General features: G+C 40.3%; 1 protein-coding gene across 1 annotated transcript in view; it reads left to right on the top strand.

The window, feature by feature from the left end:
* Positions 1–16966, top strand: part of DAP (death associated protein) — a 75944-nt gene extending 58978 nt beyond the window's left edge. The window contains exon 4 of the mRNA XM_033929831.1: positions 12900–16966. Within this exon, the coding sequence (XP_033785722.1) occupies positions 12900–13019 (120 nt within the window). The 3' untranslated portion in view covers positions 13020–16966. The remainder of the gene's footprint in view (positions 1–12899) is intronic.
* Positions 16967–18002: the final 1036 nt, after the last annotated feature.

Genomic DNA, 18002 nt, shown 5'->3' with positions numbered 1-18002 from the left:
TTTTGTGAGCCACTCACACACACTTATAAATAAACACTCACAGGGAAGCTGGAAAGAATTTCATGAGCCATTCTCTGCATGCTTTCCCTATTTATTCACTTGTAGTTTATAATCTTGAGTAAAATTCAGATTCTGAGTGCTTAGTGCAGCTTAAAAAGAACACTGCTCCACTCCTGTATGAGCATCACTCCTAGAAAAAAATAAAATGACAGTACTTCTGTTACTGAGTGATTGTATTATGCACACTGTATGCACTCCAGGGAATTATGTACCAAAAATAAAATCAAAATAATGTAAACAAAAACAACATATTGGACAGAATAGTATTTGCAGTATTCTGGAAATATGATGGGATGCCCAACCAATTTCCTAAATTCTGACCGTTATTTTGCCACTGTAGCTGAAAGAGTGCTATGTTATATTGCAAAGTGCTGATCTGCAGAATCATAATGCTATGTTTTGACATGGTTTCAGATTGTTCATTGAACCATGTCAATGGAAAGTGTGGAATTTTCAAGTGTGGAACTCTAAGCCAGTGGTTCCCAACCCTGTCCTGGTGGACCACCAGGCCAATCTGGTTTTCAGGATCACCCTAATGAATATGTATGGAGCAGATTTGCATGCCTGTCACTTCCATTATATGCAAATCACTCTCATGCATATTTATTAGGGCTAGCTTGAAAACCCGATTGGCCTGTTGGTCCTCCAGGACAGGGTTGGGAACCACTGCTCTAAGCCACCATGAAGTTCCCATTCCTGTAGAAGAAAACTCCAAAGGAAATCAATGAATGTATGATACAAACATTGAGTGACAAATGCCCATCAGCAGTGGTTCCCAACCCTGTCCTGGAGGAGCCCTAGGCCGGTTGGGTTTTCAGGATGGCCCTAATGAATATGCATGAGAAAGATCTGCATATAGTGGAGGTGCCAGCCATGCAAATCTGCTCCATGCATATTCATTAGGGCTATCCTGAAAACCCAACTGGCCTGGAAGGTCCTCCAAGACAGGGTTTGGAACCACACTGCTCTACAGTAAAGAAGCATTGTGCAGTGGAGATTTTGAGACCAAAGATGAAGCAAGGTCTGGGAGGCCTCAAATGCTGTCAACTCCTGAAATTGTCGACAATATCCATGACCTGATTTGGGCAGATTGGCAAATATTGGCTAAAAAAAATTGCTGAGACACTACAGATATCCAGGGATCATGGGTGTATAATCCACAAGCAGCTGGGTATGCAGAAGCTGTCAATCAAGTGGATGCTCAAATGTTTGAATGCTGAGAAGCGACATTGAGTGGACACTTCCAAGTTGATTTTGCAATATTTTCAGTGAGGTGGTGCCAACATTTTGTAATAACTAGTTACTGTTGGTGAAACATGGTTACCCCACTTTAATCCTGCAACAGAAACAGTCTAATGGTTCTCCAAGGCAAGGAAATTCAAAGCCCAAAAGTCAGCAGGAAAGATCAAGGCCACAGTAGTTTTGAGATCAGGAAGTTTTCTAATGACAGAGTATCCAAGGGGCCAAGCAGTTAATGCAGAATACTATTTGCTGTGCCAATTAAACAAGGCATTAAAAGAAAAAAGGAGAGGGAAGCTGCAGAAAGGAGTTCTCCTTTTGCAGGACAATGTGCCTGCTCACAAGGCTGGCAAAATGATGGATGTTTTGACACAGTTGGGGGTTTCAGTGCATAGACATCCATCCTACTCACCAGATCTTTGCTCCATCTATTTTCTGTTTCCAAACCCTAAAACAGTTTGAAAGGGCGACAATTTCCAAGTGATTCAGAGTTGATTGCAGCAGTGGAGCAGTATTTCAGTAACCAGAGTATTTTTTGGAAGGGTTACAGAAACTTCAGACACAATATGCCAAGTGTGTTGAACTTAGGGGTGAATATACGAGAGTATTTAATTCTAAATGGACTACGAGGACCGGCGCAAGGTATAGACGTAGAAGGGACGCTGGGCAGCATTGATCACAATATGATCCACTTCAACCTGGGCAGGGGGCAAAACATCGATCCAGAATGACAGCCATGGCACTTAACTTCTGAAAAGGGAATTACGAAGAGATGAGACTGATGGGGGGAAGAAGATTAAGAAGAGGATAAGCACTATAAAAACGCTAGAGCAAGCATGGTCCTTTTTTAAGGACACAGTCACCGAGGTGCAAAATCTATATATACCGCATATCAAGGAACCAGTGTGGCTCTCTGTAGCGGTGAAAGAAGTGATCAGAGACAAGAAAACTTCCTTTAAGGAATGGAAAAGGTCAAAAATGGACAAAAACTGGAAAAAGTACAAACAACATCAAAACAGGTGCCATAAGGTGGTAAGAAGAGCCAAAAGAAACTACGAGGAAAAAATAGCCAAAGAGGCAAAAAACTTCAAGCCGTTCTGTTGATATATTAAGGGGAAACGACCCGCAAAGGAAGTGGATGACCATGGAATAAAGAGAGTACTAAATGAGGACAAAGCCATCGCAGACAAATTGAACACATTTTTTGCGTCTATATTTACTGAAGAGGATATACACAACATACCAGAAGCCAACAGGCTATAAGCAGGAAACAAAGACGGGAAACTGGCTGGGTTGATGGTCAGTCTGGAAGAGGTATGCAGGCAGATTGATAGGCTTAAAAGCGATAAATCCCTTGGACCAGATGGAATCCATCCGAGGATAATCAAGGAACTGAAAGGGGTTATAGCTGAACTGCTTCAACTAATAACCAATCTGTCAATCAAATCGGAAAGGATTCCGGAAGACTGAAAAGTGGTGAATGCTATGCCAATCTTCAAGAAAAGTTTGAGGGGAGATCCGGGAAACTACAAACTGGTGAGTTAGACCTCCATACTGGGAAATATGGTAGAGGCGCTGATAAAGGACCATATCATTGACCTCACCTTGACGGACACAATCTGATCAACCAACACAGCTTCAGCAAAGGAAGAACTTGCTTGACGAACTTTCTGCACTGCGAGGGATTTAACAGGCAGATAGACAAGGGTGACCCGGTCAACATTGTATATCTGGATTTTCAGAAGGCGTTCAACAAGGTCCCGCATGAACGACTACTTCAAAAAATTGTGAGCCATGGAATCAAGGGTGAAAAACTCACGTGAATTAAAAACTAGTTGGTGGATAGGAAACAGAGAGTGGGGGTAAACGGAAAATACTCGGACTGGAAAAGCGTCACAAATGGAGTGCCGCAGGGTTCGATGCTTGGACCCGTGTTCTTCAACATTTAAACGACCTGGAAATTGGTATGACGAGTGAGGTGAATAAATTTGCAGACGCAGATGATACGAAGTTATTCAGAGTAGTGAAGACACAAGATTGCAAAGACCTGCAACGTGGCAAACATGCTCGAGAAATGAGCCACGACATGGCAAATGAGGTTTAACGTGGATACGTGTAAAGTGATGCAGGTTGGTAACAAAAATCTTATACACTAATACGGGATGTCTGGTGCAGTACTCGGAGAAACCCCCCCCAGGAAAGAGACTTGGGAGTACTGGTCGACAAGTCAATGAAGCTGTCTGTGCAATGCGCGGCAGCAGTGAAAAGGGCGAACAGAATGCTAGGAATGATTAAGAAGGGGATCACGAACAGATCAGAAAAGGTTATCATGCCACTGTACCAGGCCATGGTATGCCCCCACCAGGAACACTGCGTCCAGCACTGGTCGCTGTACTTGAAGAAGTACACGGTACTACTCGAAAGGATCCAGAGAAGAGCAACTAAAATGGTTAAGGGGCTGCAGGAGTTGTCGTACAATGAGAGATTAGAGAAACTGGGCCTCTTCTCCCTTGAAAAGAGGAGACTGAGAGGGGATATGGTCCAAACATTCAAGATCATGAAGGGAATAGACTTAGTAGATAAAGACAGGTTGTTCACCCTCTCCAAGGCAGGGAGAACAAGAGGGTACTCTTAAAAAGGGAAAGATTCCGTACAAACATAAGGAAGTTCTTCTTCACCTAGAGAGTGGTGGAAAACTGGAATGCTCTTCCAGAGGCTGTTATAGGGGAAAACACCCTCCAGGGATTCAAGACAAAGTTAGACAAGTTCCTGCTAAACCAGAACGTAAGCAGGTAAGGCTAGACTTAGGGCACTGGTCTTTGTCCTAAGGGCCGTTGCGCGAGCGGAATGCTGGGCACGATGGACCACTGGTATAACCCAGCAGCAGCAATTCTTATGTTCTTATATGTGGAATAACTTGTAAGTTTCATGGCTCCACGTCATTCCCTTCTTGGCTGAGAACTTTTCAGCACCCTCTCATATATATGCAGGTACGTTAATTCTTGGCTCTCAGTCAGCCCTAGCTCCTCAGTCCAGTGTCTTCCTGTTGGTCACATAAACAGTAATTAACAGAAATTGAGGTTTCTAATAACCTTAAATAATTTACCTAGCAATGTTTTTGGTAGGTTGCTAAAGGGGCCACTAGGCTTCAGCTTCACTAGCCTTTAGTTTTCTGATGAGTTACCAAATATGGTTAGAGCAGCAGGCTGAGAACTAGGGAAACCAGGGCTCAAATCCCACTGATGTTGCTTGAGATCTTGGACTAGTCATTTAACCCTCCATTGCCTCAGATATAAAAAATTATAAGCCCTACAGGAGCTAGAAGAACAGGTGAAAATGAGGAGACAGGTTGCAGATGAAAACGATGCGCCAAAGAAAGAGGAAGAAAGGAACAAAAATCAGGGGCTGGCAGCTCATGAGGGGGACAGCAAGGGGAGCAAATCACAAGGAAAAACAGCAGGAAAAAGGAAAAACCAGGACTTAATTTGCATGTACGCAAATGCGAGGAGCCTAAAGGCCAAAATGGGAGAACTGGAAGTCACAGCCAAAAAAGATGACCTAGACATCATTGGAATCACGGAAACATGGTGGAATGAGGAAAACAAATGGGACACAGTACTGCCAGGGTACAAACTCTATAAAAGAGACAGGACTCACAAGAAGGGTGGAGGAATAGTACTATATATAAAGGACACCCTTCACTCAACCAGAGTGGATATGGCAACACAGGCGGAAGGATTGGAATCATGGGTTAAATTACCAGGAAGAAATGGAGTTGACATAAAATTGGGACTGTATTATCGTCCACGTGGACAAACAGAAGCAAAAGATAAAGAACTGGAAGCAGAATTGAAGCGGGAATGCAAAAATGGAAATGTGATAGTTATGGGGGACTTTAACTACCCCGGGATAGACTGGAGTATTGGACACTCCAACTGCGCGAGGGAAACAGAATTCCTAGAGGCTGTGAGGGACTGCTTCATGGAACAGCTCGTCAAGGAACCAACGAGAGGGAATGCCACTCTCGACCTAATCCTCAACGGGCTACGGGGACTGCAAAGGAAGTGGTAGTAGTAGGACCACTAGGAAACAGCAATTACAACATGATCCAGTACAAATTAGAAGTAGGAACATCAAAAGTGAATAGGACCACAGCGACAACACTCAACTTTAAGAAAGGGAAGTACGATGCTATGAGAGCAATGGTAAGAAAGAAACTCAGAAACAGCTCAAGAAAAGCAGAGACTGTGGAGAAAGCCTGGTCCCTATTTAAGGACATGGTGCAAGAAGCACAAAATCTGTACATCCCCAGGTTTAGAAAAGGGTGCAAAAAAAAAAAAAAAAATCTAACAAAAGACCCGATATGGATAACCAATGAAGTGAAGAAAGCGATAGGAGACAAGAAAAAATCATTCCGACAATAGAAAAAGGATCAAATCAGGGAAAATTGGAAGGAACACAGGAAACACCAAAAAGAATGTCACCGAGTGGTTAGGAGGGCAAAAAGAGAATATGAAGAGAGAATAGCTGGGGAAGCAAGAAATTTCAAATCGTTCTTCAGATACGTTAAAGGAAAGCAACTGGCGAGGGAGGAAGTAGGACCGTTGGATGATGGAGACAGAAAGGGAGTGGTAAAGGAGGAAAAAGAGGTAGCTGATAGGTTAAACAAGTTCTTCTCGTCAGTCTTTACAAGTGAGGATACATCCATTGTACCAGAACCCGAAGAGATCTTATATGGAGATCAAGTAGAAAAACTGTCGACAATAGAGGTAAGCCATGAGGATGTTATCAAACAGAGTTTCAAGTTTAATAAAATTTTTGATTAATTGCTTAATCATATTTCTAAGCGATGAACATTTTAAAATTACAATATTTGGGGAACAATACAATACTTAGTAATATATTACGTCCAAGCGGACTAATAGACAAACTTAACAAACCATAAACACAAGGAAAAAGGAGAATGAAATACAAAATCATTAAAGGAAACTAAGACAATCAGGGAAAAAACAAAAGGCAGGGAAAACAAAAAACCTTAATATTGTACAGTGGAATTAAAAATGTAACCAGCGAAATAGTTAGCTAATTATCAAAAGCATCTTTAAAAAGAAAAGTTTTTAAATTACTCTTAAATTTCTCCAGATAAGGAGGGAATTCCAAATTTGAGGTGCAATAACAGAAAAAATAAATTGCTGTCTTGTATTAATAACCCTAAGAGAAGGGATCGTCAATAGATTTTGTTCATTGGATCTCAATGTTCTATTTGGAGTATAAGGGATTAATAATTTATAGATGAATTCTGGAGTTTTATAAAATAGGGATTTAAAAGTAAGTATGCATAATTTATATGTTATCCGGTGAGATATAGGAAGCTAATGTGCTTTCCTAAGAAGAGGAGTTACCATGGTCGAATTTCCTAGTTTTAGTTATAAGTTTAATAGAAGCATTTTTAATAATTTGTAAATGTTTAATTTCATTCAGAGAAATGCCCTTAAAAAGGGCATTACAATAATCAATTTTAGAGATCACCAAAGAGTGAATTAGAATATTAAGGGATTTAGAACATAAAAATTGTGAGAGTGAACAAATTTGGCGCAGCCTGTAAAAGGTTGTTTTAACAATATTACTAATGTGATCATGGAAAGTCAGCTTATGATCAAAAATCACCACTAAAATTTTTATATTGTTAACTGATTGTAGGGGGACATTTTTTTTATAGAAATAGAAGAAACAAGTTTAGAACTATCTTTCCATGGAAAAAGCATCACGTTATTTTAGTTAATGTTAAGTGCCAATCTGTTAGTGTCCAGCCAATGATAAACTTGATCGAGCTTCTCATTAATCTTTATGATGTCAGAAGAATTAGCATCCAATGGATGTAAAAGCTGAATATCATCAGCATAGGCAAATACGTGGAAACCTACAGATTGGCATAAGGTCATTAATGGTGCAAGAAAAATATTAAATAACAGAGGAGAAAGAATAGATCCTTGAGGAATACCATATGTGGTCTGTGAGGTTTTAGACATTGAGTTATTAAAAAGAACAGTAGAAGTACAGTCTGTGAAGTATGATACAAACCAAGAAAGAACTTGGTCTGTAATTCCAATAGATTGGAGTCTATTAATTAGAAGTTGGTGATCGATCGTATCAAAGGCTGCAGAAAGATCAATAGAAATTAATAGAACCGATTGATGGTGATCCAAAAAGTAATGTATAGAAGTGGACATACCAATTAAAGAATGTTCTGTACTATGGTGATGTCTGAAACCGGTTTGATTCGGGTGTAAAACATTGGTTTTTTTCAACAAATTCTGAAATTTGATTAAAGACTACCTTTTCTGTCAATTTTGCTAGGAAAGGGATGTTTGCTATTGGTCTGTAATTAGATGGTTCCTCGGAACTAATTTTTTGATCTTTAATGATAGGTCGGATGATTGATTTCTTCCAGGCTTTTGGCATGATGTTTTGACATAGGCTTTCATTAACTAATGTATGAATAAAAGGACCAAAAATTTCAAAGTAACGTTTGAAGATAAAAAGAGGAATGAGGTCTGCCTTAGAACCCTTAATATTAATGAACTTAAGAGTGGATTCAATTTCTTTAAGACTAAGTATTTTAAATTTTGAACATTTTGAATATAATGACTCTGGGACAATTTGTTCATGATCAGCCGCTATATGTTGGTTTACTGTAAAAGTATTTCTGATCTTATTAATTTTGTCAATAAAGTGATCTGCAAGTTTCTGAGCAGTGGGTGAGGAATTGGCGGTTTTAGTTTGTCGTTTATTTAAAGATGTTATTTGAAAAGCGAAAAATCACCAGGCCCGGACGAAATCCACCCAAGGGTATTAAAAGAACTAAGAAACGAAATAGCGGAAATACTCCAGCGAATTTGCAACCTATCCTTGAAAACTGAGGAGATCCCGGAGGACTGGAAAATAGCAAATGTTACACCTATCTTTAAAAAGGGATCAAGAGGTGACCCGGGGAACTACAGGCCGGTAAGCTTGACTTCAGTTCCAGGCAAAATGGTAGAAGCACTGATAAAAGACAGCATCTGTGAACACATAGAAAAAAATGGACTAATGAAAGCGAACCAACATTGCTTCTGCAAAGGAAGATCATGCCAAATGAACTTACTGCACTTCTTTGAAGGGATAAACAGCCAGATGGACAAAGGGGAACCCATAGACATCATTTATCTTGACTTCCAAAAAGCCTTTGACAAGGTACCCTATGAGCGGCTACTTAGGAAGCTGTGGAACCACGGGGTGGAAGGCAACGTATACAGATGGGTTAAACACTGGTTGGCAGGCAGAAAGCAAAGGGTTGGAGTGAAGGGCTACTACTCAGACTGGAGGAGAGTCACGAGCGGTGTTCCGGACCGCTGCTGTTCAATGTATTTATTAATGACCTAGAAACAGGGACAAAGTGTGAAGTTATAAAATTTGCAGATGACACTAAACTCTGTAGCAGGGTTAGGACGGCGGAAGAGTATGAAGACCTACAAAGGGACCTGAACAAACTGGAGGAGTGGGCAAATAAATGGCAGATAACTTCAATATAGAGAAATTCAAGGTCATGCATATAGGGAAAAAGAACCCGATGTTCAGCTACAAAATGGGGGGATTAGTACTAGGGGAAAGTAACCTTGAAAAAGACTTGGGTGTGCTGGTGGATATAACAGTGAAGTCAATGGCACAATGCGCAGCAGCCTCAAAGAAAGCAAACAGAATGTTGGGCATTATTAAGAAGGGTATTACAACCAGAACAAAGGAAGTCATCATGCCGCTGTATCGTGCGATGGTGCACCCGCATCTGGAGTACTGTGTCCAGTATTGGTCACCATACCTTAAGAAGGACATGGTGATACTTGAGAGGGTTCAGAGAAGAGCGACGAAAATGATAAAAGGTATGGAAAACCTTTCATACGCAGACAGGTTAGAAAGGCTAGGGCTCTTCTCCCTGGAAAAGCCTCCCTGGAGACTCAGAGGAGACATGATAGAGACTTACAAGATCATAAAGGGCATAGAGAAGGTGAAGAGGGGCAGATTCTTCAACCCATCGGGAACCAGAAGAACAAGGGTGCACTCAGAGAAATTGAAAGGGGACAGGTTTAGAACCAATGCTAGGAAATTCTTTTTCACTCAGAGGTGGTGGGCACCTGGAATGCGCTTCCGGAGGCTGTGGTAGGACAGAGTACATTACGGGGTTTCAAAGAAGGATTGGATAAATTCCTGATGGATGCGGGGATTGAGGGATACAGATAGAGGTATAGATAGGATTATGTATGGGTATAGACAGAGGGATAAAGGGGATTGAAGGGTTTTAGGCAAAGGATCACCTTACAAGTCATGGACCTGATGGGCTGCCACGGGAGCGGACTGCTGGGCACGATGGACCTATGGTCTGACCCAGCAGAGGCAACTTCTTATGTTCTTACTATACTTGAATGTAACTTGCCTTGAGCCATTACTGAGAGAGGTGTGATCTAAATCCAATACCAGTTGGCATAGTGTGAAGTAATACAAAACACTACAAATGTCACTCAGGACCTATAGAGCAATTCTGACATTCCATAATAACAGTAACTTCCACAAGTCACATAACAAGCACCTACCTAGGAAAACACTACCACAAACACTGCAGTGAGAACTAGAACATCACTAAACATAAGAACATAAGAGTTGCCTCTGCCGGGTCAAACCAGGGGTCCATCATGCCCTGCAATCCGCTCCCGCGGCGGCCCCCCAGGTCCATGACCTGAAAGTGTTCCCTACCTAACCTAAAATATCCATACCCTATTCGCTCAATGTCCTGTAAGGTAAACCTCTATCTGTACCCTGTTATCCCCTTCGCTTCCAGGAAGTCATCCAGTCCCTTTTTGAACCCCAGAATTGTACTCTGTCCTATCACCTCTCCGGGAAGCGCGTTCCAGGTGTCCACCACCCTCTGAGTGAAGAAGAACCTCCTTGCATTCGTTATGAATCTGTCTCCTCTCAGTTTTTCTGAATGACCTCTTGTTTTAGTTGTCCCTGCTAGTCTAAAGAATCTGTCCCTCTCCACCTTCTCTATGCCTTTCATGATTTTAAAAGTTTCTATCATGTCCCCTCTCAGTCTCCGCTTCTCCAGGGTAAAGAGCCCCAGCCTGTCCAACCGTTCGGCATATGAAAGGTTCTCCATACCCTTTATCATCCTCGTTGCCCTCCTCTGGACCCTCTCGAGTATTGCCATGTCCTTCTTGAGGTATGGCGACCAGTATTGGACGCGGTATTCCAGATGTGGGCGCACTATTGCTCGATACAGTGGCAGGATAACTTCTTTTGTTCTGGTAGTGATACCTTTTTTGATAATGCCCAACATTCTGTTCGCTTTTTTTGAGGCCGCTGCACATTGTGCCGCCTGCTTCATTGTGTTATCCACCAATACCCCCAGAAAACTAAACAAACCAGATTAGAATACATTAATTGTGCAATCAGTGCTAACAGAAAACCATATCTCTTTCTCACATGCAGAGCACAAATCTTCACCCAGTATAGGGATGGAGGAATGGTAGACCCTGATCGATTTTCAGAGGGTTGTGTTCATGAGGAGCTAGCTAAAATAAAGGTAGACAAAGCAATGGTGCTGGATGGTGTACATCCAAGGGTGCTGAAGGAATTTAGGGAAGTACTGGTGGCTCTGCTGACTGACCTTTTCAATGAGTCTCTAGAGTCGGGAGTGGTACCGGAGGACTGAAGGGCAGATGTGGTCCCTCTCCACAAAAGTGAAAGTAAGGAAAAAGTAGGGAATTACAGGCCGGTAAGTCTGACTTCTGTGGTAAGCAAATTAATGAAAACATTTTTAAAACAGAGAATGGTGAAATTTCTGGAATCCTGTGGATTACAGGACCGGAGGCAACATGGATTCACTAGAGGTAGGTTTTGTCAGACAAATCTGATCAATTTCTTTGACTAGGTGACCAGAGAATTGGATAGAGGATGTGCGCTAGATATGGTATATTTAGATATTAGCAAAGCCTTTGACAGTGTTCCACACAGATGTCTAATAAATAAACTGAGCGCCCTTGGGATGGGTCCCAAAGTGACAGCCTGGGTCAAGAACTGGTTGAGTGGAAGGTGACAGAAGGTAGTGATCAGTGGAAATTGCTCTGAGAAATGGTATGCCTCAAGATTCTGTTCTTGGGCCTATTCTTTTTAACATTTTTATAAACAATATTGCTGAAGGGTTGTCGGATAAGATTTACCTCCTTGTGGATGATACGAAAATCTGCACAAGAGTAGACATGCCGGATGGTGTGAATAACATGAAGAAAGTCCTGGCGAAGCTTGAAAAATGGTCTGAAATTTGGCAGCTAAAATTTAATGCTAAGAAATGCAAGGTCATGCATTTGGGCTGCAAAACCCAGAGGGAACGGTACAGTTTAGGGGGTGAATAACTTATGTGCATGACAGAAGAGCAAGATATGGGTGTGATTGTATATGATGATCTTAAGGTGACCAAACAGGTTGAAAAGATGATGGCGAAAGCTAGAAGGATGCTAGGGGTGCATATGGAGAGTATGACCAGTAGGAAAAAGGAGGTAATGATGCCCCTGTATAATACTACCTTATTTAGAATATTGTGTACAATTCTGGAGGCTGCACCTTCAAAAAGATATAAAAAGGATGGAGTCAGTCCAGAGGAAGGCTATTAAAATGGTGCATGGTCTTCATCATAAAGCGTATAGGGACAGATTTAAAGATCTTAATCTGTTTACTTTGGAGGAAAGGCGGTAGAGGGGAGATATGATAGAGACATTTAAATACCTACATGATGTAAATGCACATGAGTTGAGTCTCTTTCATTTGAAAGGAAGTTGTGGAATGAGAGGGCATAGGATGAAGTTGAAAGATGATAGGCTCAGGAGGAATCTAAGGAAATACATTTTTACAGAAAGAGTGGTAGATGCGTGGAACAGTCTATCTGCAGTCGTTTAATATGTTACCTCTTTTGGGAAAGACCTGAATGGTCCTTTCAATCTGCCCAACCATACATGCTCCATGAATTAATCATTTAATTTAAATGGTTCTTTTTCGTAGATATTTCTGGGCCAGAAACCCAGAGCCATGCCAGGTCATGTGCTTAGGTTCTATCTACTGGAGTCTCCATTAAAGCTCACTCCAGCCCATCTTAACCATCCCAGCCATTGAAGCCCTTCCCAACCCGTCCTCAACTAAATGTCCATATACAGGACACAGACCATGCAAATCTGCCCAGTACTGGCCTTAATTCCTTCAATGTATACCCATTATTTTCTGATTAGAGGTCCTCTATGTTCATCCCATGCTTGTTTGAACTCTGTCACCATTTTCTTCTCCACCACCTCGGGAGCGCATTCCATGCATCAACCACCCCTCAACTTCAGATTATGCCCTCTGGGGTTCTTTTTCCAAGAAATTTTATTGAGTTTTCAAAAAGTTGCATGAGAACAAAGAACTATAACAGAACATCAGTGAGCTTCACAGTACATCAGTAGCAAAGAATGTTAGGGTCTCTCTGTGCACCTCATTGTTTTTCAGCCAGCTTTTTTATCTTTCTTCTTTTTTCCTGATAGGGTGATAAGGACTTCCCTCCAGCTGCAGCCCAAGTGGCTCACCAAAAACCGCATCCCTCAGTGGAAAAGCTGCCTCCCTCACAGCACATGAATCAGCACATCCACCAGCCTCGCAAGTGAGGAGTCATAGTGAGAAGCAAACTGCAAGCAAGTGAATACATCAGACGGGCAAAGAGCTAGAGCTGCTTTCATTTTTACATTACAAATTCAGCGAATGAAAAAGACTAAACTATTTTCTTTCATAGTTTTTCTTCCGTTTTGTTCATTGCGTACTGACAAGTGTTTCAGGAAACTTGAGTTTGGAATCATTGACCCTCCACCCTCTCCCCAAAATTGATTCTGTTTAGACCAAAAGGATAGAGAAAAGTAGAATTCTATTGCTATGTCATCCAAAACAGAGCATATATAGAAATTTGGATACATTAAATATTTTTTGATGTTCCCAAATTTTAAATATAGCTAAGTTCCCGATGATATGTATGCATGCATTGTTTAGCTTAACATTCCAAGAACACATGGTTTAATGTACTTTTTCCTCACTGTGGTTTGCATCCAAAATATTTGGATAAAACATGTCGGCCTAACATTGGCTTTATCTGCCAAACAAACTTTTATAAATTTATTTTTCCTGTGGTAAAAAAGGATTTGCCAAGATTCCTGATTAAATTGGCATACCAGTCAAAATGCTGAATCAGACCAGGGTTGTCCAACCTCAGTCCTCAAGGGCCACAATCCAGTCAGGTTTTCAGAATTTTCCCAATGAATATGCATGACAGCTGTTTGCATGCAGATAGATCTCATGCATATTCATTGTGGAAAGCCTAACCTGGTGAGGGCTGAAGCTGGACATCCCTGAACTAGACTGACTGACTCAGAACCTTGTAGTGTATATTAGTATTCATTAAGAATGTACATTTGCTATTGTTCATTAGGTTCATCGGTGCACCTGACAAAATGTAGTGCGTTTACTGTCATTAACTCAGGTTATGTTGATTTTTGTGCGTTAAAAAGATCTAAGGATTTTAAAACATTTTTATTATCCCAAATGTGTAAAAATGGAAAATCCAGTCAAAACTTGGGCAAAAAAGCCTAATGAAACCAAATATTTTTAACCTGTATACATCCCTAGTATTCACCAAAACCCCCCAGTATTGTTTGATAAACTATTTTGCTTAATCCAGAGTAGGAGTGTGTGGCTGAAATACAAAGATGACAATAAATACAGCTGATCAGGTAGTTAAAAACAGGATTAGTTCTTGGACAGATGTAGTTGCTGAAGTGGCTTATTTGCCAAAAAGTTTAAAAATGAATATATTTGCTATAAAGAAAAAAATATTAGTAATATGTTATAGATCTGATTTATCTGGATATATTTTAAATTTTACATTTATGATCTGGATCAAGTGAGTGTGTCATTAATTGAAATGTATATTGGCAGAGGGGATTACCTTTATTCTCAACCTCTGAAATAGCTTGTCCTCGTAACATGTTTGTCCTCAACATAAACTGATAATGTAGGTAAAAATTAACTTGATTGTAGCCTGTTCAATAAGCCAGATGTTTTCTGTAGAACAGTGAACAGTCAGACTTATTTATACACATTTTGTAACCTAGCAGAATGATGCCATGGTATGCAGATGGAGAATAACGGGAAACAAAGAATGATGTGCTTGTCTTGAATTACCTTACATATGCAAACAGTGCACAATAAGCACTCATCCTGTCACATGTATTTGTTTTCAAACAGGCTGTTGAATATGCATATAGGTAGGATTGGCTAAAATTTAATGTGGGAAAGTAACCAGTTAGGAGGAGATGAATGATTCCCTTTTTAATCTTTAAGGCCTAGCCAACAGGTTAGGTTCTCAGGATATGTACACCGAATATACATACTTGCATGCAAGTATATTTCATGGATACTCATTGTCAATATTCTGTAAAGCCAACTTCTTGGATAGTCTTTGGGGAACAAGCTTCACTACTTTGTGTGCCATTATATTAGTAGACCCTTTTTTACTAACTGCAAAACTCAACATAATGGAAAGATACTTGATATAGGAGTGTTGTACACTTACTGTAGTGCTTTCAGATGTATTGGCATCAGAGTAAACCGCTTAGAAAGATCATGTGTAGATGTTACTTAGGTGGATGAAACATTGCAGTCTCAAACTTTTACTACATTCAGATTTGTGTTGTACATGGTTAAGATATCCTTATTCAGTAAGGATCTGATTCTATAAAGTCCACCTACAGTTAGGCGCCAATATCAATACTACATCTATAAAACTTAAATGTTAGGATGCTGAACGCCACCTAAGTATGCTTAGATTATGCTGAGCGTGATTTTATAATGGATGTTTAAGTGTCCCAAATTTACACCAGGATTTTCTATGCTTAAAGTTAGGTGCTGATATCGGAGCCTAAAGGTACCTGATTTACAAAGACGTGCCTTACTCAAAAACACACCCATGATCTGCCCTAGAGAATGACATGGGGACCGTTTACTGCGGTCACCGCAGTAAATCCACAGTAATGGAGACATTTGCAACTGGTTTACTGCAGGAATGGGGACAAGACACTTCACCACCCCATGGAAGCAGTGAAAAGTTGTGCTCCTGTGGTAAAAAAAAATTGTGCCCGTGTCAGACTCGGCATCTCCTCCCCAGCTCCTCTTGGGCCTATTTTACCTTCAGGATCCAGCCATGCCACGATGAAGACAGAAAGAACCCAAAATCAAAGCCTGAGACCAATGTGATTTGAAGAATAAAATTGCCAGACAACAAAAAGTAGAAAAAAAAAAATTTATTTTACATTTTGTGATTAGAATATTTCAGATTTGAAATACGCATTCTTCTAGAGCTGGTATTAGACATATCTGAGGACCGCAAAGCCTAGGCTGTACTTCTTTAGCTTCCAGCAGGCTTAGGGCTCTCTTTCTCCGACCAGTGGGCAGTTGCCCTAGTTGCTCTCTCCTAACACTGTTCCTGCTATGTGTGACTGAAGTATTCTGTTAGCTTGATTTTTTTCTATAGCAATTTGGTTTGTTCAGTTTTCACAATAGTGGAGGGGATATTTGTGAAAGGAAGGGGAGACAGGACTTTTGTTGATCCTTGCTCTGTATTATTTGTGTTTATAAAATGACAATTGTACAGAATAATCTTTTTTTTATACTTTAATAAAATAAGTTAAGTATAAAATCATAACTATTCGAGGCTTGTGCAGGTGGGATTTGACAGTTTGCAGGGCGGGGACGGGACAGGGACGAGCTTACAGGGACGGGGTGGGAATGGTGATAAATTTTTTCCCCATGTCATTCTCTAATCTATCCCTAACCACGCTCTTTTTTAGTGTAGGTACTTTGAGTTAGGCACCTACATTTTATGGAATCGAGTGTTAAGAGTTACTTGCATAACTTTCAATTAAGTCCAATTAAAGCTAATTGTTAGATGCTGAGTGCCAGTATCAGCACTAAGCCCATTCTTTGATTAAATTCGGTGCCTAACTTTAGGTGGACTTTATAGAATCAGGGCCTAACTACCTACTTATTGTTTAAATATTTGTTTGGAGGTGTTGGGGAGGGCAGTGAATGGTGCAGTAGACATGGATGTCACAAGTGCTTTATCGGGATAGTAAACATACAAAGATTCACCTATGATATCTATATTCAAAATACATAATATAGAACTCCACTAGGATACATAGGTACAATATGCTGTTGGCAGTGGTTTGCATGACAGGTAAAATCTATTTTATGTAGAATAATGTTTTGTGCTTGGTTGTAGAATCATTTTCAAGAAAATCTTTTAATGAAAAAGATAATTATTTTTAAAGGGGAAGAGATGGTCTTTAGCCTTACATTATCATCAGGGACTCTAGTGTGCTCTGTAATTTTAACCAGTCAAATTAAATGGTGCTCATTGCAAATAGTATTTTACATGATAAAATTTGTATTTTAATATCAATTATCTGCAGGAGAGTTTTGCAATTTTTTATATGACTATAAAATAAAGATCAAGAAAGATGTCAGCTATGAATGAATAAATAAAATAATTCATCATTTGATTATACTGCTTGTCTCTTTCTTTTAAGGCCATAAAAGACCTTTGGTTGGGATCAAGATAGGGTCTTTGTGAGTAAATAATAATGCTCGAAGTATGGGAAGCAAGGTTCTGGAACTAGAGGCTGTGATGAAGAGGCTGAGTTGGATTTGGCAAGCAAGACGACATGGTTCATGGAGAACCATGACTGGGATATAGTTATACTGAGCTACAATCTGTTCAGGAAAGACAGGGTAGGAAAGAAAAGGGGGAGTGGCGCTATATGTTAAAGATCATATTAAAGCCACACAAGTGCAGGATCTGCAGGGTAAGGAAGGGGCACTGTGGGTCAGTGGAAAGAGGGAATAGAAAATGTATTTACATTGGTGTGATATACAGGCCTCCTTCACAGACAGAAGTGGACAGATTTAAAAGTAGACATTCAGGCCCTGATTCTGCAAAGTGCGTCTAAAGTTAGGCGCCATTTGGATGTCCAAGATAGGCATCCTGTGTAGAATCGCGTTCAGTGGCACTCAACATTGTTTAGGCGTCAAAATTTTTAGGCATCCTTTAGAGAATCAGGTTTTAGGTGAGAGTTAGAAGTCCAAACAATGTCCTTAATGTTATAATATTTTATTATGATGTTATTAAAATGGTGATTTTATGGTGTTTTTCATTATAATTGTGATACTGGGAGTTGGATCTATTTAATGTTTTTATTTATTTCTCTTCCATCAGAGAGACTGACTGGGATTCGAACCTGCAACATTAGGGTAGAAGGCTGCAGGTTTAACCAGTGTGTGCTACACAGTGAGCTAGCAAGTTGCATAGCAATTGTAAACTAGATCCTATAGGCATTGTAAAGGAAGTCTACTTTTCAGCATAGTTTGGGCTTCAGTTAGACCTGAGTTCTATGGACGGAACTTAGACACAGTTTGGATGTCCTTATTACAATCTGCTAAATAGCTCTCTGGGGTTTTTTTTTTTTTTTTTGGGGGGTTGCTTTAAGCTCAAAATACATTTAATAAGGCACTACATAAACAGGGCAAATCAAAACTGATATATT

This window comes from Geotrypetes seraphini, chromosome 2 (genome assembly GCF_902459505.1).
Source record: "Geotrypetes seraphini chromosome 2, aGeoSer1.1, whole genome shotgun sequence".
NCBI lineage: Eukaryota > Metazoa > Chordata > Amphibia > Gymnophiona > Dermophiidae > Geotrypetes > Geotrypetes seraphini.
This window is presented reverse-complemented; position numbering and strand designations above follow the sequence as displayed.